At 38.5% G+C, this 22,534-nt stretch overlaps 1 protein-coding gene across 1 annotated transcript in view; it reads right to left on the reverse strand.

Annotated features, from left to right (window-relative positions):
• The window catches only part of LOC150086474 (uncharacterized), a 153,862-nt gene that overhangs the window by 21,809 nt on the left and 109,519 nt on the right, over positions 1–22,534 (reverse strand). The window contains exons 18-20 of the mRNA XM_090372179.1: positions 19,458–19,585; positions 11,743–11,880; positions 8,504–9,325 (exon numbers count right to left, since the gene is read on the reverse strand). Coding sequence (XP_090228305.1) covers positions 8,504–9,325; positions 11,743–11,880; positions 19,458–19,585 — 1,088 coding nt within the window. The remainder of the gene's footprint in view (positions 1–8,503; positions 9,326–11,742; positions 11,881–19,457; positions 19,586–22,534) is intronic.

Below are 22,534 nucleotides of genomic sequence, written 5' to 3' on the forward strand. Positions count from 1 at the left end.
GGTGAAATACCACCACTTTGCTTATTGGAGGCTTGAAGTGGTGGAACCCATGTTTAGTCTCTAGAGCTAAGTTCCGGTCAACCCTTCCCTATCTCTTCCATCATGCAGTATGATTGATGACTTTTGAGGTTATGATGAACGTCGAGGCGAGATCCAATATTCCTTACATTTCGAGGGTACAGCTCTAAAACTGTGTTCGCAGGCCGGCCGCTAGTTAGTACACCGGACTGAACCTATTGGTAACTCTCTAGGAATCTTCCGGATCAGCTAGTGTATAATCTTGCTACCTCTACTCTGCCAGATAGTGACTGGAGGGAGTCCAAGTAGTATGTATGTGGGGGGGGGGCAAAAAACACCTTCCAAAGGTGTTTTTCCTTCTGCTTGGAAATTTGCTCATATCCAGCCAGTTCTTAAAAAAGGGTGACAAATCCCTCTCATCAAATTATCGTCCCATTGCAATTACTTCTACTCTTTCTAAAGTAATGGGGAAATCAATTAACTGCCAACTCTTAAACTACCTAGAAACCTTCCGTCTGATCAACGATCGTCAGTATGGATTCCGTCAGTGTCGATCCACTGGTGATATTCTGGCTTATGTTACCCATTTATGGATAAATTCAATGGAAAAGTTCGGGGAAACACAAGCAGTTGCTCTTGACATCTCAAAGGCTTTCGATCATGTTTGGCATAAAGGTCTTCTAAACAAGCTTCTATCTTATGGTTTGCCAACTGTTTTTTGTAATTGGTTATCTAGTTTTCTCTCTGATCACTCACTGAGGGTGAGGGTAGATGGCTCTCTGTCTTCTAACTTTTCCACTAATGCTGGTGTCCCCCAAGGTTCAGTTCTTTCCCCCACTCTTTTCCTCTTGTAAATTAACGACCTTCTTCCATTGACTGGAAATCCTATCCATAGTTTTGCTGATGATAGCACGTTGCATTCCACTTTCCATTTTGAGAAAACTTGCCCTGCTCAGTCAACTTCAACTTCTCGAATATCTGCTACCAATTCCTTAAATGCCAATCTCCAGGTAATTCTCCAGTGGGGCAAAGACAACTTAGTTGATTTCAATCCTTCTAAAACTCAGTCTTGTCATATCTCGCAAAAAGGATTCTTCTGCTCCTATGCTTACCTTTGGGGACACTCCAATTTCTAGGCAAAATGAAAATTCTCTTTTTGGGATTACTCTGACTTCTAATCTCTCTTTGCACAAGCACATTACAAATATTGTTTCCACTGCATCTAAAAAACTTGATTTTGTCTTTCTCTCTCGGTGTTACTTTTCTTCCAAACAGCTGTTCACTCTGTGCAAATTGCAAATCTGCCCTACCATGGAATATTGTTCCCACATCTGGGGCAGTGCCCCCAAAACCTTTCTCAGGCTTCCAGATTCCATTCAGAAGAGGGCACTTAGGTTAATTAATGACTCCTCTCTAACAGAGTCTCTCCACTCACTGTCTCATAAACATACTGTTTCTGCTGCATGTCTTCTCTACAGATACTTCCATGGGCACTGTTCTTCTGAATTGGCTTCTATAATTCCTGCTCTCTCTTTCAAAACAGTCTGAACACGTGCTGCCACCAGCCAACATCCATTTACTGTCCAACTTCAAACTCACAGAACCAATGTTTCATCTTCCTCATTTATTCATTCAACTGCCGTTTTCTGGAACAACCTTCCTTCGTGCATATTTCCTGAAAATTACAGTCTACAGAAGTTCAAGTCTAATGTGAACAAATATCTTCTTTCGTCTTCTCAAACCCCAACCCAAGCACGGTACTAAGTACTATAGGTTCTAATACCTCTTGTGTTTGGGATTTTCATAAAAAAAAAAAAAAAACGCTAAATCACCCTTCTAGTGAATGGTGATGCAGCAAAATATTCTGAATTTGTTCATCTCCAATTCAAAGCATTCAAGGCAGTTCAATCATGAAAAATTCCTATAACAGCAATGAAAATAACATATGTGCTTAGCCAATCATTTCCAGAAAGAAGTGTAATCTGCCAGACAACATAAAAAAGCTCATTAGATCTGTCCACAAACACTACATCCAATGAATGCAGTTAGATAGCACTGATAACCACAATTTTAAACCTTTTTTAAGGTATAGTCAATGGCCTCTAAAGGAAAATATTTATTTCAGAAATCCTGGCAGATGACAACAACATGTATGCAACAGAGTTTAACAATGGTATGCTCAAGCATAAGACAATTGATAAGAGAGTAGAAAAAGAGTTGTTTACATCTCTTATATTTGTTTACATTGCATTTTAATTGAAATAGGGAGGAGGAGATAAAACATTTGCAGTGCATGCACACATAAAGGCAGCAACTTTATCAGAAGAATTACCTACAGTGCTCCTGCAGGTAATTCCGCTGATAAAGATGCTACCTTCATCTAATATTTCTTCAGTTGTCAAGATCATCTTCCATTTGTTTCTCCTGACTTCCTCCCTCACTCTTATAACGTCATTCACAGATCATTTCTGCATCTTTTCTCTCAGAGATCTGCTCTGCCTAAATGGTATTTCCATTTCTCCCCTTGATGATTGTATTAGCTACAATAATCAAGGCATGCATTGTATTAGCTACAATCATCAATTGTCTTGCTAACTCTGGAACTTTTCTGTCTGATTTGAACTCACTAAATTCAAGTACGATCTGATTCCACAGCAGTACAATTTAACAATGTTTCGTTGTGAGCCTAATGCATAAACTTGAAATATTACATTTGCCAGCTTAAATGGAAAATTACAACTGCGACAAAAAAAAAAAAATTAAAAACTATATTACTGAATAAACCATTTATTTAAAAAAATTATGTTTGTTTTAGGATGCACAGTACACAGTTTTTTTTTTTAAGTTGCTAACAAGTCAAATTAATTTCAACCTGGCATAAAAAGGGAGATAATCACATTTGAAATGAGAGAAACATCAATGTAACCAAGGGATTGAACATTATTCTGATGCAATCACATTAGAGGATGCCTTGTTTGTGAATTACATTTGTTCTATCCTAAAAATATATATTTTAACTTGTTTTTTTGGTCAATAAGGCCTTCTAAGATAGATTAGAGGTGTTATATCAAAATGTTTCTCACAAAAAAAAAGAAAAAAAAGAAATACATAACCATGTAAATAGAAACATACCTAGATATTTGTGGGTAACCAGCAAACTGACAAAATTGGAATTATTCATTTTGATGATTTAAAAAAAAAAAGTTTTCCCAATTCTCTAGTTAAGATGGAGAATATAATATTCAGATTTGTAGTCATTTACTGCAGGCTTGGTCATTTCTTTCTTCTTTTTTTTTTTTTTTTTTTTTTTATTTCTTCATAAACTGGCCTGTTTTTTGCGATATGGTTATTTCAATGTTGGGATTAATTTCCAATTGTGAGAGCACTATCCAGAGATATTCACTATGGAAGTTCTTCCAAAAGATTTTTTTTGGTTCTTTACTCTCAGCTGGTAAATACTTTAAATGACTGCGGTTTGCATAGCATGGAAACATGCCTTCTAGCCCGCCCCTACAACAGGCTTATTTTATAGGTTTTGAAACTATAAACATTAATGACATTAATAAAAGCATTACAAAATATTTAAAAGCATTTGAGGGGAAAAATCACACACACACACACACACACACACTTTTTTTTTCTTCTTCAATCCTTAGGATTGAATAATCAAGCAATTAAACTAATAAACACATAGCAATTTAAATAAAACATTAGCTAATAATGACAATAGTAGTTGAAAGAGACAACAACAATAAACAATAATAATAATATCTATTATAACCAACCTAAAAATAATTTAACATCTTCTATTAATATAGATGTATTTGGCATACATCGACCAATCAATAAATCTGCTCCCAAACTAATACTGACAGCTACAATAATCAACCTTACAATAATAGTAACATTGTTTAACAAAATCAAATTAAATTTTTGAAGTAAAGTCTTTGGCATTAACTCAAATAATACTTTACCAAAACAAAGATCGCAAATTGGTTTAACATTACAGAAAACAGCTAAAGTTACTCTATTGGGAAGAACAAAATTAAATTCAAAATTGAAGAGGTAACTATTAAAATTATAATTCTTCTTCTTCTTCTTTAATGCTGCTGAATGGCGTTTGCGACTTCGTTTTGATATTGTTCTCTGTCTAGCGCTGCGTGTAGAATTTGTGCTGTTGTCATGTGAAGCCAGGTGTTGATGTTATCTAGCCATGCCATTTTCGGTCTGCCTGGGCGTTTCTTGCTTTCGATCTTTCCCTCCAGGATGAGTGGTAGTAGGTGATATTTTTGTTGGTTCCTAGCGATGTGACCTAGGTATTTGCATTTCCTGCTGATGATGGTTTTGAGCAGGTCCCGTTCCGTGTGCATGTCCTGCAGGACCTGTGCGTTGGTTATCTTGGCTGTAAACGGAATTTTCAGCATTCTTCGGTAGAGCCACATTTCGAAGGCCTGGAGCTTTTTTGTAGTGGCTGATGTTAGAGTCCAGGTTTCTACACCGTAGAGCAGTATTGGCCAGATGTAGCATTTCAATGTGCGTAATTTGAGCATGATGTTCAAGCTTCTGTCGGTGAGGAGGGTTCTCCATTTGGTGAATGCCTGCCTGGCTTGTTCAATTCTGCTTTTGATTTCGGCCTCATGGTTCAGCTGGTCATCAATGAGTACTCCGAGATACTTGAAGCGGTGTATTTGCTCTAACTTTTCGTTGCTTAGTTTGATCGTGATTTTACTTGCAGTCCTGCTGACCTTCATCACCTTTGTTTTCTTTTTGTTGATTCGTAGCCCCCATGCTTGGCTTTCTATGTCCACTTCGTTCAAGATGGTCTGTAAATCTTGTTCTGAATCCGCTATTAGTGCTGTGTCATCGGCATATCTTAAGTTATTGATGTAGTGTCCGTTAACTTTTATGCCGATGTTCTTGTCAGCCAGTGTTTAGTCGAAGATCATTTCCGAATAGATGTTAAAAAGAATGGGAGATAATGGACAGCCTTGCCGGACGCCTTTTTTTATTGGAATTGGGTCTGTCAGATCGTTGTCATAGCGAAGCCGGGCTGTTTGATTCCAGTAGAGAGTTGTAATAAAGTTGATATCATTGTTTTCAAGCCCAAGTTTTCTCAGTCGGTCAATTAGGCGGTCGTGGTCTACTGAATCGAAGGCTTTCTCGTAGTCAATAAAACATATATACACGTCTTTTTGATGTTCATAGCACCTTTGTAGCAATATTTGTAAACAGAAAATTGCTTCTCTGGTGCCTAGTCCCCTGCAGAATCCGAACTGTGTGTTTCCTAGTGCACTTTCGCACTTACATCTTATCCTTTGCTGAATCACCTTGAGGAAGACTTTTAGCACCTGGCTCATTAGACTGATCAGCCTGAAGTCTTCGCATTTCCGGCTGGTAGCCTTTTTTGGTAGGGCCACAAAGATGGATTGGAGCCATTCGGATGGAATGTCGTTGTTGTAGATTTGATTGAACCATTTCGTTAGTTGTTGGATGTTGCTGTAGTCTAGTTGTTTCAGCAGTTCCACATGAATCTGATCAGGTCCACAGGCCTTGCCTGGCTTTGTTATTCGGATGGCATGTTCCACTTCAGATGTTAATATGTGGAGATTCTCTTCCTGTGTTTGTTGTTGCGTTTCTGCCGGTTTTCTGTTGGTGCCGAACAGATTGTATATATAGCTCTTCCAGGTGTCGAGTTTGGCTTGTTTGCTTAGTATAGGTTGATTGTTGTCCGTATATAAACTTGGGATAGGAGCCGGTTTGTAGATGTTTCCAGCTTCTTTAAGCTTCTTGTGCAGGTTATAGTTGTCATTTTTCTTGATTAGGTCTTCGATTTCTGCACACTGATCTTCCATCCATTTTTCCTTCGCCTTCCGGATTTCCTGTCTGATCTTTTGTTGTATTTCTTTGTATTTTTCCCGGTTGTTGTTGCTTTTGAATATTCTCCGTTCATCCATTAGGTCTAGTATGTGCTGGGTCATCCACCGTTGTTTCTTTTTCGACGTCTGATGTCCTAGCAGGGTTTCTGCTGTTTCATTGATGCACTGTTTGAGTGAACGCCCGAATGCTTGCACGTCTGTTGTTACTGCTTCGATCGATCGGATTGTAGTGTTGAGATGAAGCTGTACTTGTCGTCTGTTGGCGGTGTTCTTCAGTTTCTCCAGGTCGATTCTTTTTGTTGTGCTTGTGCGTTTGACTACTCGTAATTTGAGACGTAGTGTTGCTATTACTGGGTTATGGTCTGATGATATGTCAGCTCCGGGGTAAGTTTTGCCTTGAGGACACTTGACTTATATCTGATGTTGATTAAGATGTAGTCAATTTGGTTCCTGACGATATTGTTGTCAGAGTCTTGTGGTGAGGTCCAGGTGTATAGTCGTCGAGGTGGTAGTTTGAACCAAGTGTTGGCAATGCTAAATTTTTCTTCTTGGCAGAACTGGACGAGTCTGTCGCCTCGTTCATTCCGTGTCCCCAAGCCATGTTCTCCGACTATGTTTTGTAGCTTTCCTTGACCGATTTTGGCATTAAAGTCACCGAGGATGACCGTCATGTCGTGCTTCTTCAGCGACTTTAAAGTGTTGCTTAGCTTGTCGTAGAACAATTCAATTTCTTGATCGTCTTTGTCCGCTGTTGGTGCGTAGACCTGGAGCACATTCAGGTTGATCTTGTTGCCTGCTAGCTGTAGTAGTGCGATTCGTTCCGATATTGGGGTGAAACTGGTGACTTTGTTGGCCAGTTGTTTGTGGACAACGAAAGCGACGCCGTACGTCTGCTTGGTGTTCTCTTCTCCTCCGGAACAGAAGACGTGGTGGTCGTTTGATATAAACTTCTTTGTTCCAGGCCATTTGGTTTCACTTAGCCCAAGTATTTTGATGTTAATGCGTTCCATTTCTTGTAAAGCATTGGCTAGTTTTCCTGGTTGTAGTAGGCTTCTAACGTTCCATGTAGCTAGTTTCAGAAAATTCTTCGACGCAAGCTCGGAGATTCTTAGCACCCCTGTCCCATTCAAGGGACGCCGAGACTCGGGGCCGTGGTTTATTTTGCTTGCTATCATTGAAGTTTTCAAGGGAAGGATAATCCAAGTAGTTTCCCGTTGCTTTCTTGGATCACAATTTAGTTGAAAAGGTCGTGTGTGGACCTTTTGAAACGGGTTTCGTCTGTCTCCACTGAAACCTTTCCGTCATGGAAGGCCCTTCTGAGAGCATATATCTTTCGGTGCTTTAGTAGTTTAACAAATTAAACTACTAAACCTGCCGCAGCCATATAAATGGAATAGCTCTTATTCAGTGATGAAGCTGCCTCGTGATGTCATAATTTTACGCAATTTATGCCGAATTTCTAGTCACCACTGACCAAGCAGGTGGCACTGCTGTAGTTTTATCTCCTGGAAACATCCAAATGGCTGACTCGGTAAAATTACTGTGACCTTGAAAATACCAATAATGTATAACTCAGCAAAACGTGAGTATTTTTAAATACAATTTGGTATCCTGAAAACTTCTACATCAAAGCTATCATGTAGCACAACTATTCTACTAAGAATTAAGAATTTAATTCTTAGTAGAAATTATAATTAAGAATTTAATTCTAAATTCTTAATTCTAATTAAAAAGAAAATATTTATCTACACTTAAATTAAATTAATTAATTAATAGGTTATTTTGTGGATTACTCAGATATGCCAACAGCAGGATCATTTTTTTCACTGCATCACTACTCTTGCCATAGATCTCCTGTAACTGGCTGTGATATAGCTGATGTTAGCTTCCATTGGTTTTCACTAATCACAATGCTAAAAATCAATGCTCTTGCCATGAATTTTAAGGAAAATTTGTTAAGTGACTTTAGAACATTTAAAAAACTCTAACTAAAATGATAAAGTTTAATAGCAACTAAAAATCACAATTAAAAAAAACAAAAAAAAAACTGAATTCTATATTAAAATGAAGGTCTGGGATGTCATATTTATCAAAAGCAATAAAATTAGCAGGTCTGGTCTGGTTAACATTTCCATTTGAGGATGGGTTAGAATGGGAGTAAACAACAGTATGATACATTTTGCCAAGATACACTTTAATATCAAACAAAAAGTAACAATAACAAAAGCTGAACTCTGCATCACAGTAAGGGTCCAAGATGCCAAGTTTACTAAAGGAGCTTACTACAGTGCATTTTATGAAAATAAAATTTTTATTTCTATATGCAGTTAAAAGAAGATAAAGCACTAACTTGGCAATGCAATATTTCACAAAACTAACAAATGTTGTTGACCACAATTGGCCATGTCTGCATCAGCAGAGCTGGCCAGGTGAAAATGCTAATGAGAAATGTGCCACAGTATCAGAGTAGCCTATAAAAAGCCTCTCTGTACTATAAACCCAAGATATGATGCTTATACAAGGGGGACAAATATACACATAAATACAATAATACTACATACATGAAATGAACAGAGGGATGGGAAGAAAGAAATAGAGGTGCATTTTACCTGGTTGTGTTCCAGTGTCATATGGACAACTGTGGGTTTCTAGAATCTGTTCCTTTTCCTCTTCAATGGGTGCTCCATCTGAATTATCAGGCAGATGGGATTGCCTTTCTTTTTCACTAAGTTTTACTTTAAATGGAGACTCAAGAGTAGAGAAACAACTCTCTCTGTTTGGATCAGATTCAATGCCTAAATCAGGAGAAAACTGAGTTCTGTTGAGGGGAGATTCCACTGGACTGCTGCCAGAATTGGTGGAAGAGGAATGAGAAAATGACCACACAGTGTTTTCTCTGTCTTGATCATCATAAGATATCTGTCCTTTATTAGTTCTTTTAGGAGAATATTCATTTGTGGAAGTATCGGAAGGTTTAAAATTGGAATCTTGTAGGGTATGATAAAGTGAATCCACAGATGATTCAAGTTCCCTATTACCAAACCAGCATTCATCTTGGTTAGGATCTTTAACTCCTTGGACTGTTCTCTCTTCTAGGGAAGTTTGTATTCTATCAGGTGAACTAGAGGTTGACATCACATCAGTAAAGAAAAATGATGAACTCTTTGGTGAATAAGGACCTTCAGAATTATTTGATGAAAAATTGGGTAATGACCTTTCACTGCCTGTGTCAGGCTTTTGGTTCTTAGCATTACCTTCTCTATTACCACAATGTAACAAAATGTTTTTGTGTTGTTGGGAGCCGGATTCATGAGGTAATGGTAGGAGAGAAAAGCTGTCAGTGGACATCAAGCCAGAAGAACATATGCTTTCTTGCATCAGTGAGTCACTACTTGTTGTATGAGCAAGTGTAGATTCATCCTCGCTGGAACCTGCAATTAAAAATTATTTTGATTATCACACTAAAAAAATTATTAATAAATAGAATTTGGGAAAAAAGGGAAAAATTAAATTAAGAAAATATTTGAAACCAAAATAAAAATTGTCATACAGTTAACTATAAAATTATTAACCCACCTATAAACATATTTCATTCTAATCAATTAATTTATTTATAATAGTGTAAAATAAATTAATTACTATATAAATTATGTTTGTGTAATTAATCTATATTAATAAAGCAGAATGTGTATGCCTGTTTGGTTAAATTCTAAAGCACTTCCACTTACCTAGAAGGTTAAAGGTAGAAGGTTAATTAGTAGGTATTTTTTCATGATAATTCACTGAAGTGAAAATTGTGAAAACAAACTTTTATTAAGTGATTCAAACATTTTTAATTTTAAGGCATGTAACTGAAGCGATAATTTTGATGGGGACATGAAAAAGAATTTTTTTATGCCACATATATACAGGGTGATTCATTACCAGTGCGACAAACTTGCAGGAGGTGTAGGAGGCACAAAGACGAATCGGAATCACATAGCATTGCAGGGTCCAAAATGCCTTCGTCATGCAGTAGAGGACGTTGAACGGGAGGTCGCGTGAACAGCGATCCTGCTGGAAGTCAGCATTTGCGAACCGGTTCCCGAGGCAGTAGGATGGACGAGTATTCAAACGTTGAACTGGCTGACATGCACCTCACGTATGGAGCTGTGGACAGTAACGGGGGCGCCGCTCTGCACTTGCCAGGAACGCTTCCCACCCAGGCATGCTCCTCATCATACGATTTTCGCACGTGTGCACAGAAGGTTACATGAGACTGGTTGTTTCACGAGAGGTACCACGAATCAAGAGCAAACGACAAGGAGTATTGTTAGCCTATTGCTCGAGTACGAGTACTCAAGTGATAGGCCAACGATTGGGTATTTCCGAATCCACTGTATGGAGGATACTGTCAACAAACCAAATTAGTTCATACTATCTGCAACGCGTCCAATCATTGGAGCCTGCGGATTATCCACTCCGGAGGACTTTTGCTACTTGGTTTCTTCAACAGAGTGTCGCAGACAGCGCATTTGCTGCATCCGTATTGTTCACGGATGAGGCAAGTTTCACAAGAGAGGGAACCTTCAATCAACATAACGCCCATTTGTGGGCTTTGGAGAACCTCCATGGTACGTGAACACGTGAAACTCAACGGCGTTTCTCTGTCAATGTTTGGGCCGGCATTGTTGGAGACCACCTCATTGGACCGCACCTTCTGCCCCCCTCATCTGGACGGTAGGGCATACTTGATCTTTCTACAGCAAGTCCTGCCCGAACTTATTGAAGAAGCACGAGTTCCTCAGTCGTTGCGCCGCTCAATGTAGTTCCAGCATGATGGGGCTCCCCCACATTACACCAATGAAGTCCGCCAACACCTAAACGTTACATTTGGACAGCATTGGATAGGTCGTGGTGGTCCGGTTCATTGGCCTGCTAGATTGCCGGACCTATCATGCCTGGACTTCTTCTTCTGCTGGGGTCAAATGAAGACATTAGTGTACGGGACCCCCGTTGATTCAGTTGAAGACCTCGTCGCTCGCATCTCTGTAGCTGCCGGGGAGATTTGAGACACGCCAGGAATCTTCCAGAACGTTAGGGATTCCATGCGGCGGCGCTGTGAAGCCTGTGTGACTGCTTCTGGTCGAACATTTTTGAACACCTTCTGTAGCATGGCTTTTTGCCAATGTAAAACTTGTCATTAAAATGATTTCTGTTACACTAACGAGTTGCTGTTTCTGTTCTTTTTCTTTGCTTCTTTGTTCATGCGACCTCCCACATGACAAAGGCATTTCGGACCCTGCAATGCTATGTGATTCCGATTCGTCTTTGTGCCCCCTACACCTCCTGCAAGTTTGTCGCACTGGTGGTGAATCACCCTGTATCTCTGACTCCTAATGGCTAATTGCTTGTTATATAGGCAAGCAATTAGTTACTTTTGAATTCAAGCAACTTTAATTTGCATAATGGCTTGATTTTCAGTGACTATTAATAATAATTCAAGGTCAACTGTTAACAGTTGCCAGTGTCAATTACATGTGTATTGCTTTTCTCTAATATTTTTGATGTCTTACAAATGACCATTCAAATCCTAAAGTTACAAAAACAAATTAAAAAATACAGGGTTAATTAATGTGAATCAATATTAATTAAAAATTAGCATCTATAAAAACAATTGTTGGAAAATTATGATAGTCATATTAATTATTAATCAATTTTTTTCTAAGCATTCCTTCAAGAGAATGCAAACTGATGGTTGTTTGGTTGGTTTAGAGATTTATTAGGTGCATCAGCAACTATGGCCATAGTGCACTAGCAAACTGATGGATTCAGTAATATTTCTTCCAAACTATCAGTATAAACTTACCATCAAAGTTGCAATGTTCTTTATCATAAGGATTTTTGGTAACACTCCAGCCTTTTTTTAATTCTGAATGCAGCTCACGAATAACGCAGAGCACTTCTTTAAGCAGAAGGTTCTCAGGAGCTTTTGGAAATATTTCATCTTTGAAACAGAAAGAAAACATTATTTAATTGTAATTGTAACAAAATGTGTAATCTCCATTAATAACTGATAATACATGCACAAACAAATTAGATATTTTTAATCTCAAAATAAAAAAATAAATGGCATATGACATTTCAACCCTCCTCCAGCAATAACAATACATAAATAGATCCTATTGTCACTTGATATGGTTTTCAACCAATCAAGGAGGTAGCAATCAAAAACTTCAACGTAACTCTACTTCAGTGTTTTCAACCACTGAAACTGTTTTAAAATTATTAATTTAATTTATTTAATTTTATCTAATAAATATAATTATCAGCTATTTTTCATTACAATGAGTTTTTCATAAGGTATTCAACATATATTCAGAGTACAATAACCATACATTTAATTCAAAAAGGTACAATGTGCAAATGGTTTCAAAATTTAAAAAACACAGACCTGTGAGTTTGACTTCTGTTCCAGGGAAAATAATGGAGTCACTGGTTAAAGAAGCATTGCAAGATCATCTACACAAGACTGTAGTAATAATTCAGACACAGCATGGGTTTGTTAAGGGAAAGTCTTGTCTGACCTATTTGATGGGATACTATGACGTGGTCACAAAGAAACTGGATGCAAAATATAATTTTGATATCATATACTTGGATTTCAGGAAAACTTTTGATACTATTGCACATGGAAGACTACTATACAATTTGGAGCAGTATAGTATTAAGGGCAAGTTGCTACAATAGATAAAAGGGTGGCTGAGTGAGAGAAGACAGAAAGTTATAATCAATGGACACTGCTCTTCATCAACTAATGTTATTAGTGGTATCCCCCAGGGTTCGGTCGCATTATAGCCTTAGTTGCTAATGTGCCAATAAAATCCCTAGGATTCGGTGTTGGGCCCATTGTTGTTTTGTATATTTATCAATGATACTGATGAAGGCATATCAAGCTTAATGTCGAAGTTTGCAGAAGATACAAAGGTTGGCAGGGTTGTTAATAACAGTAATGACAGTATGGTACTGCAACAGGATCTAGAAATGTTGGGCAGATGGGCTGAGAGGTGGCAACTTAAGTTAAACATTGACAAATGCAGTGCTGTACAGGTTCGAGCCCGTCACCACCAAATACAGAGGATGCGGAAAGGTCAGGAAATGACCACCACATATCCCGGAGCAATATGGCCTTAGTTGCTAATGCTCCTAAAAACCAAACAACAACAACAGTGCTGCATAGGGGTAACAGTAACTCCAGAGTAATATACCAACTGTGTGGTGTTACACTCAGGGTAGTGGAGAATGAAAGAGACCTGGGGATAATTGTGCAGTCAGATATGAAGTTTCTGAGCAGTGCAGACAGGCAGCTAGAGCAGGTCATGGGGTCTTGTCAAGGATATACAGGAATTTTGCTAGCAGGGATAAGGAGGTGATTATCCCCTTGTATAAGGCAATAGTCAGGCCACACCTTGAGTACTGCATACAGGTCGGGAAGACTCATTTTAGGAAGGATGTAGAGTTGCTACAATGAGTACAGAGAAGTGCAACAAGACTGGTTAAAGGAACAAAGGGGTTCTCTTACCAGGAGAGGTTTAAATTCTGAAAGTTGGAGCATCTAGAGACTAGGCACTTGCAAGGTGATCTAATTCAGGTGTACAAGGCCTTGAATGGTTTCAGCAGATGCAATGCTGATGGAATTCTTTCTCTTGCTCAGATTATAAACCTGAGAGGACATACACTGAAATTGATAAAAGACAGTTGTCAAATAGATGTGCAGAAATTTGCCTTTGATTGCTGGAACAAATTTCCATCTGTTGTTTTGGAAGTTGATAGTGTAAATAAATTCAAGGAAGAAGCGGACAGACTTTTGGAGTGAATGGATGGGTGAAATGGGAAGGTTTTTTTTTTTTTTTTTTTTGGCTGATGGTGTATTATAAACTTGATTTCTTGCATTATATCCCTCCGATAATGCTAATACTTTTTAAATCTACAGCTGTTCTACATGGACACCTCATGTAATCAATACATGTTCAGCAACAGTTCTCATATTAGCATTAGTAGAGGCATTTGATGCAAGAAAGCAAGTTATGCAGCATCAGCCAAAAAAAAAAAAAAAAAAAACCACTTCCACTTCACCCCTCTGTTCGTTCGAAATACCTGTCCAGCTGAGCCTTAAACTTATTTAGGCTATCAACTTCCATGACGAGGGATGGAAGTCTGTTCCACCAACCAACCACCCGCTGGCTAAAGGCAAATTTCCGCACGTCTATCCTACATCTGTCTTTCCTCAATTTGAATTTATGCCCTCTCAGGTGATTATTCTGAGCGAGAGGAAGAATCCCATCAGCATTGAGCATGCTCAAACCATTCAAGGCTTTATACACCTCTATCAGATCACCTCACTGGTGCCTAGTCTCCAGACACTGTAATTTGCAAAACTTAAGCCTTTCTTCGTAAGAGCACCCCTTTGTTCCATTCACTAATCTTGTTGCCCTTCTCTGTACTCATTCCAGCAGCTCTACATCCTTCTTGAAATGAGGCCTCCAGACCTGTATACAGTACTCTAGGTGTGGCCTGACCATTGCCTTATACAAGGGAATAATCACCTCCTTATCCCTGCTAGAAAAATTCCTATATATCATTGACAATACACCATGAGCTACTCTTGCAGCCCGTCTGCACTGCTCAGAGAACTTCATATCTGCCTGCACAACCACCCCCAGGTCCCTTTCATTCTCTACTACTGTCAGTGTAGTACCACAGAGTTGATACGTTGCTCTGGGGTTGCTGTTTCCCATGTGTAGTACTTTACATTTGTCAATGTTAAACTTCATTTGCCACCTCTCAGCCCATCTGCTCAACCTTTCCAGATCCTGTTGCAGCAGCATAGTGTCAGTAGTGTCCTTGACAACCCTGCCTACCTTTGTATCGTCTGCAAACTTCGACATTAAGTTTGATATACCATCATCAATATCATTTATAAATACAGAAAACAATGATGGACCCAACACTCAGCCCTGAGAGACTCCACTAATAACACTAGTCCACGACGAGCAGTGTCCATTGATTACCACTCTCTGTCTTCTCCTCCTCAGCCACCCCTTTATCCACAGCAGCAACTTGCCTCGAATGTCACACTGCTCCAATTTGTGCAGCAGTCTTCCATGTGCAACAGTATCAAAAGCCTTTCTAAGATCCAAGTATATAATATCAAAGTTATTCCCTGCATCCAGTTCCTTTGTGACTGCATCATAGTATCCAATCAAATTGGTCACTCAAGACTTCCCCTTAACAAAACCATGATGTGTCCGAGCTATAACTGAAGTCTTGTCTAAATGATCCTGCAGTGCTTCTTTAAATAGTGCCTCCATTAATTTTCCTGGAACAGAAGTTAAACTCACAGGTCTATAATTACTTGTGTCAGCCTTTGATCCTCCTTTGTGAATTGGGGTCACATTTGCACATCTCCAGTCTGTGAGTACCTCCCCTGAGTCCAAGGAAGCTCTCATAATTATGGCTAAGGGTTTGCTTACTTCCTCTGCTGCCTCCTTTAATATAACTGGATAGATCCCATCCACCCTGGGTGCCTTTCTTGTGTTTATCTTCAACAATTTCTCCTCCACTTTACTCTCAGTTATTACAAGATTCTCTAGCTTACTGCTAGAGTTGAATACACCTCTGGCATTCCCCTCGCTAAATAACTCCTCATGTGTGAATGTCAATGCAAAATATTCATTTAGTTTGTTAGCTACCTGAGCAGGATCATCAACAGTTGACCCATCAATATCAAGTGGACCAATCTGATTCATCCCCTTCCTTCTAGAGTTTACATAAGTAAAGAACTCTTTGCTGTTTTTCTTTGTCCCTTGCCAAAGATTTCTCGTAATCTGCCTTCGCCTGCCTAACCTCCTTTTTAACTTGGTTACAGATCAACTTGTATCTATCATAGGCTTCTGTGTCATGTATTAATTTGTATGTATCCCATGCATGTTTCTTCTCTGCCATATGCCTCATTAGTTCATCTGACATCCACTTAGGCCTAAACCTTGAACAATATTTCTTAGTTGGTATGTAAAGCCTAGTAGCTTCCAAGATAAGTTCTTTGAATGCTTCCCATTTTGCATTTGCTGTTGGTAACATCATCAGTTGGTCCCACTGTATAGAATTTAAATACAGTCTCAGTCCATTGTAGTCGCCTTTACAAAAGCAATAACCCTTCCCTTTACCCCTAATGGTAGTTACCTCTTTGAGTAAATCCCACTTCAGCACACTGTGATCACTACCACCTAGTGGTTCATTTATCTGCAGATTCTTAATGCATGAAGAATCACTGCTGATAATCAAATCAAGAGTATTCCTCCCTCTAGTTGCCTCCCGAACATGCTGATGTAGAAAACAATCATCCAATAAATCCACAAAAGCCTTGCTAGTGTGTGAGTGACCAGCCCCCAATTTCCAGTCAATATCTGGGAAATTAAAATCCCCCATTATAAGACTCTCTGATTTACTGGCCCACTCTATTTCCCTGTACAGTTTCTTATTATACTCATCAGAGTCATTAGGCCTATAGCACACTCCTACTCTCAATTTTGATCTCCCAATGCTTATGTCACACCAAACTAACTCGACACTGCACTGTCCAGCGATGTCCACTGGCTTCACTTCCTTGGATTTTATGTATTTCTTAACTAATAGCATAACCCCTCCTCCCTTCCTATCCAGTCTATCCTTTCTATAGACGTTGTACTCCCCAAATTCCAGTTCTGCATTCCTTATATCTGTGTGACACCACGTCTCTGATATCCCAACAATATCTGCCTTTGATGTTTTGAGCAATACCTCAAATTCATCAAATTTATTTACTAAACTCCTAGCATTGGTGCGCACACTCATATATGTTACAGAGTTGGTTACAGTTGAAGTTTGTAAAATTGTGCAATTGCTGTGATTCAATGCTTTCATTACTGCAGCAAAAGTAGCAATGGGAATGTATTATCTCTTTAATGAAATCCCATTGATAAAACAAGTGAGATTAAATCTGAGGATCTTGGTCAGCAAGCAACTGAACTCCCTCCCACAGCCAATCCAAACAGAGATCCAAAACAGTTAACCAATGGGTCAGAGCACCACCTTGTTGAAATAAAAACTTTTGTTGAAAGTTCTCTTGCAACTGTGGGTATAGCCATTGCTCTACTCTAACATATCTAAGGTTGGTTTGTCAATATGGGGATTTCTGGCACAAGGGCAACTAAGGCTAAATTGTGCCTGTTACCGAGATGTGCATTGAATCTTTTAACCTCATTCATGATGGATCTTAAAGATGATCATATACTTGAATATTTTTAGATAATCATATAAATCAACTAGATCTGTTGTGTACATGCAAGTTGCTGACTTCTAAACAGTTGTGTTGAGCTGAAAGAAAATTACATAAACAGTTTGTTTGTTTGTTATTTGGTTTTTAGGAGCATTAGCAACTAAGGCCATATTGCTCAGGGAATATGCGGTGGTCATTCCCTGACCTTTCCGCACCCTCCATATTTGGTGGTGACAGGCTCGAACCCTGTTCTAATCAAGAAGCATGTACTATGCACTGCTGCTCCCTCCCACCTGACTACGGAGGTGCCGACTTGTATGCAGTACTCAAGATGTGGCCTGACCACTGCCTTATACATTGAAATAATCACTTCCTTATCCGTGCTAGCAAAATTCCTGTATATCACTGATCAAACCCCCATGAGCTGTTCTGGCAGCCTGTCTGCACTGATTGAAAAACTTCATATCAGACTGCACAATTACTCCCAGGACCTTTCCATTTTCTACTACCTTGAGTGTAGTACCACATAGTTGGTACGTTACTTTGAGGTTACTGCTACCCATATGCAGTACCTTGCATTTGTCAATGCTAAACTTTAATTGCCATTTTTCAGCCCGTCTGCCAATTTATCTAGATCCTGTTACAGTAGCATACCATCATTATTGATCATTAACCACCCTGCCAACCTTTGTATCATCTGCAAACTTGGACATTTAGCCTGACATGCCTTCATCAATGTCATTAATAAATATAGAAAACAATAACGGGCTCAGCAACAAACACTGATAACACTGATGGGGGGGGACTAATAATAACATTAGTCCACAAGAGCAGTGTCCATTGACACTGCTCTTGTGGATTATGTATTATCATATGAAACATGATAATCATGTTTCATATGATAATCATGTTTCATATGATATATTTTATGTATTATCATATGAAACAATTCAAGCAGTCATGCTTGATTTAGCAATGTGGACAGCCAGTGCTTTTTCCATTAAAGATCAATTAGTCTTTCTCTCCAAGAATTGTTTACAATCATTGTAAATAGACTAATCAATTTGCTGTTCCTTTCTAAAAGTTATACAGAAATTTCTGTTCAGTTTTTTTGATGTTCCTTAATGAAAGTACAGTACACTTATCCTTTCTCTAACTTGGTTACTATTTTGGTATTCTGGTGATGCAAGAGTTTTGTGTTGTCTATAACATTATGAAAGATCCTGTGTAAAATGCAAAACAATAAAAGCACAAAAAAATATAAAGGGATAAATAAGCTGAAACTTTCAAACAGAAGCAAGTATGCTTGTAAATAAAAAAAGATTAAAAATCCCTGCTATGCTTAATAAGATAAAACAATTGATTAAACTAATATCTGCAATTGGCATTTTTGAGGCTTTTTGAAATGCACTGCTGAATATCTATTTTCAGTATATTATTCCTTTAGCCAATACACTATTTGAAAAACTATTTCTTCAAAAATATTTCCAGTTCATAGGATTCCTCCATACTGACAATTAGCTCTGTTTTATAATTCTGATTTATTTTGAAGTTGTCTAATGTACTAGCCAAACAACCAAAATTAAGTTTTGACTGCTTAATTTGGATAGCGTGGCTACAGATATAGAGCTGGTCTGCCTATGGGTTGTTGTTGTCAGCTTTATGATGCAACAGTACCTTAGGCCATATTTGGTCAGGGTGTTGCAGATGTAAATGTGTGTGTGTGTGTGTGTGTGTGTGTGTGTGTGTGTGTGTGTGTGTGTGTGTGTGTGTGTGTGTGTGTGTGTGTGTGTGTGTTCAAGGACCAATTTTCACAGTGCATGAGCTGACAAACCTGGAATAACTCACAGGTGAAATCCTACTTGCTCTACCTGAGATCAACTAATTACAACCCCAAATGAAGAGGCTCTTAAGAATTTCTTCAACCTCCAGCAGACGACCTTTCCAAATGAGTATTTTAGACAAAGTGGCAAAACTGCTACAGTGTTATGAAGGACCTCCACAGATAGAACATACGCAAAAATCTGATATAATTCAATGCATGAATCCACACAGCATAAGAAGGATCATCCTTCTTAAGGTAGTATATCACTTATTGCACATGAATGGCCAAAGTCATGGTCTGATCCTAACTGGGTATTCAGATGTTTAGGTGTGCTTGATTTTTATTATTAAAATGAACTGGATATTTATTAGCTATTGGTTCACACATTTAGCATGCATTTTAATAATTTTGAGAAAAATTATTTTTACTAAAAAGGGCTTACCTTCAAAATATTTCTTTAATGGCAGACTATAAGGTCTTTGTTTTGTGAGCTGTTTTATCCTGTTACGAGCTGGTAGTAAATCTGCAAAACTAATGAGCAAGTTTTTGTTGTTATACCCAAATAAAATTCTATGAAAATTAAAGATTTCTGACTATTATTATCATTATATAAATAATGAAATATTGATTTTTTTTTTTTTTTTTTCATTTTAAGCATATGAGTGGTTAATTACACAAGGTTATGTACTAGCCTTAAAAAAAAAAAAAAAAAAAAAAAAAAAAATGTTGGTGCCCCCAACATATCAATTTTTTTCTTTAACGTTACAGCAGGTAACAACACATGTTAAAGGTATGCAAAATCACTAATTTAAAAATCGCTGGTAGCTTGTTGAATATAATGTGTATGTCTAGACATACATATAAGTGCACATTATCCTCAACATGTACTGTTACAGTTACTTCACAGGGGCACTCCACCTCTGAGATGTAATTATTAATTTCAGAGATCATATGATAGGTAGATCATATGGCAGTACCGGGTATAAGTAGGATATAAACGGCATGTAGATGGAATGGAATAGAATGAGAAAAGGATATATCTCTCTCCTTTTAGAAAAGATATGATAGTAGATATGACATATCCATTTATCAGATAGCAGAAAGAGTAGGACTAATCAAATGGCAATCATACAACAATGGAAAACAGAAGGTACTGAAACCATTCATTAGGTTTGGATAGTTGTTAATATTGTTGGTCTACCAATAGCAATCACCCCAATTATGTTGGCAGTCAATCTGGATAGTAACAGGAAATTGCAGGGGTCCTTTAATCAGCTGACTAAAGAGACCACTGAAGAACTGGGATAAATACAGAACCAATAACCATCAGAAAAACATTTCACAGAATGGGTTACCATTGCCATGCAGCTGCTCATAAACTGAAGCTGTTTTCTAGCAATGAATGTTGCTGACTAATCCTGGTGCAGAAAACAAAAGCAATGGGCATTAACAGCAATGGCAGAATGTTATGTGAGGGGTGATGAATCATCTACACAGTCCAAGCATCAGATGCATACACCTTGGTGGAACATGCCCAAAGAAAGATTTCATTCAGATTGTATTGTGCAAAAAATGAAGTTTAGTAGTGATGGAGTGATTATGAGCACATTTTATGTGGTTTGAACTTGGTCCACTGGTTATCACCAATGAAATCATGACTGCAACTGTCCATTGTGACATTCTGCTTTACCAAAGAATTACACTGTAAAAATTCTATGTCGAAGAGCCATATTTGTATAAGCATGCAGTGCTTCATGTGTTCCATTCACAAAGAATGGTTAGTGCAACAGTAGTTGGAGGAGAATAATGTGGTGAACTAGCTATTTCCAGTTCACAGCCCAGATATAAATCCAACTAAACACCTCTGGGATGTTCTGGAATACGAAAACAACCAAGAGTCAGAACAAGGCAGCCTGGTTCAAGAAGAGAACAAACTGCAGTCTTATGGGAAGAGTTGGAACAAGAATCCAGTTACCACATACCAATACCTTGTAGAAAATATCCCCCCAGAGGGTTAATGATATCATTAAAGCTAATTAAGATGATATGCAATATTAAAAATTCCTTTTTATAACCAGATATGTTCTCATTTAAACAGCCTCCATAGCTGAGTGGTCAGAAGCAGGAATGCAAGCACACACACTCTTTGAGTAGACCGAGGTTCACGCCCCTGACTGCCAAATACGGTTGATCTGCCAACCCACACTGGACCAGCATGGCAGATTATGGTCCATTTCCCTCAACATGAATCATTGAGGAGGCTTACATCCTTCAGTGGATTGATATTGGCTGCAGTTTTTATTTTCTCATTTAATGTCTCATTATATGTAGAAGGATAGAGTATTACACACACAGGTTAATAATCAAAATTTAAGTTTTTTATGAACCCTGCTGCTGGCTTGGATTTTGGGAGTAGCCTACTAATGTAGGCTGTAAACCTAATGAAGCTGTCTCCTAGCAGTGGATGTCACTGGCTAATCCTGGGGCAGAAAACAAAAGCTATTACCAAAGTTCATTAGTAGGCCTTGCTTTATAAGCCTATAGTTATATTAGTAGGCCATCACAGACTTTTATGATTCCTGCTGTCGTAGGATTTTAATTATTAACCTATATTTAAAGCTTATGCTATTTTTTTTGTTATTTTGGATTTTAGGAGCATTAGCGACTAAGGCCATATTGCTCCGGGATATGCGGTGGTCATTCCCTGACCTGTCCGCATCCTCCGTATTTGGTGGTGACGGGCTCGAACCCCGGTCTAATCAAGAAGCGTGTGCTACGCACTGCTGCTCCTTCCCACCTGGCTACGGAGGCGCGCTTTAAAGCTTATGCAATGTTGAGATGTACACCAATGTCACTGGTGGGTCTAACTAGCTAATCACCACCTTTAAATTGCTCATTTCATGCAAAGAATCTTGGAATGAGTAATCTGGTTAATTGATATGGGTGTGTTTAATGGCAACTGAGATTTCATCAGGGTAAAAAAAAAAAGTAGTTTAGAAGATCACAGATCATGGTTCTTTAAAATTGAGGGTGATAATACAAAGCATGAATATGTGAATACAAGGAAGAAAAATGTAAATCATATTGGACCCTAGAGCACTGGGCATGGGAAAGTCTTAGACAACCCCACTGACATTGTGGATGAGTTGAATGGGTATTTTGCATCTGTCTTTACTGACGAAAGTCCCTTCATGCTGAGAGGAAGCTGTGCGAGTGAGGCTGAGCCATATGAGCATAAAGGCAAGTAAGGCTCCTGGAGTTGATGGCGTATACCTGTAGTTTTGAGGGAGAGTGTGAGGGAGTGTATTTATGCCCTCATAATTAACCATTCAGGTTAATTATGAGGGCATCTTTGGACTTAGGGGAGATTCTCTTGGATTGGAGAAGTGCCAATATATCGCCAATACATAAAAGTAGTTCTAAGAGCAAAGCTGGTAAATACAGGCCAGCTAGTCTGACTTCAGACTAGCTGGCCTGTATTTACCAGCTTTGCTCAGTGGTACGAAAAATTATAGAGGC

Source organism: Mastigoproctus giganteus, chromosome 4, assembly GCF_048544385.1.
Source record: "Mastigoproctus giganteus isolate SK-2022 chromosome 4, ASM4854438v1, whole genome shotgun sequence".
NCBI lineage: Eukaryota > Metazoa > Arthropoda > Arachnida > Uropygi > Thelyphonidae > Mastigoproctus > Mastigoproctus giganteus.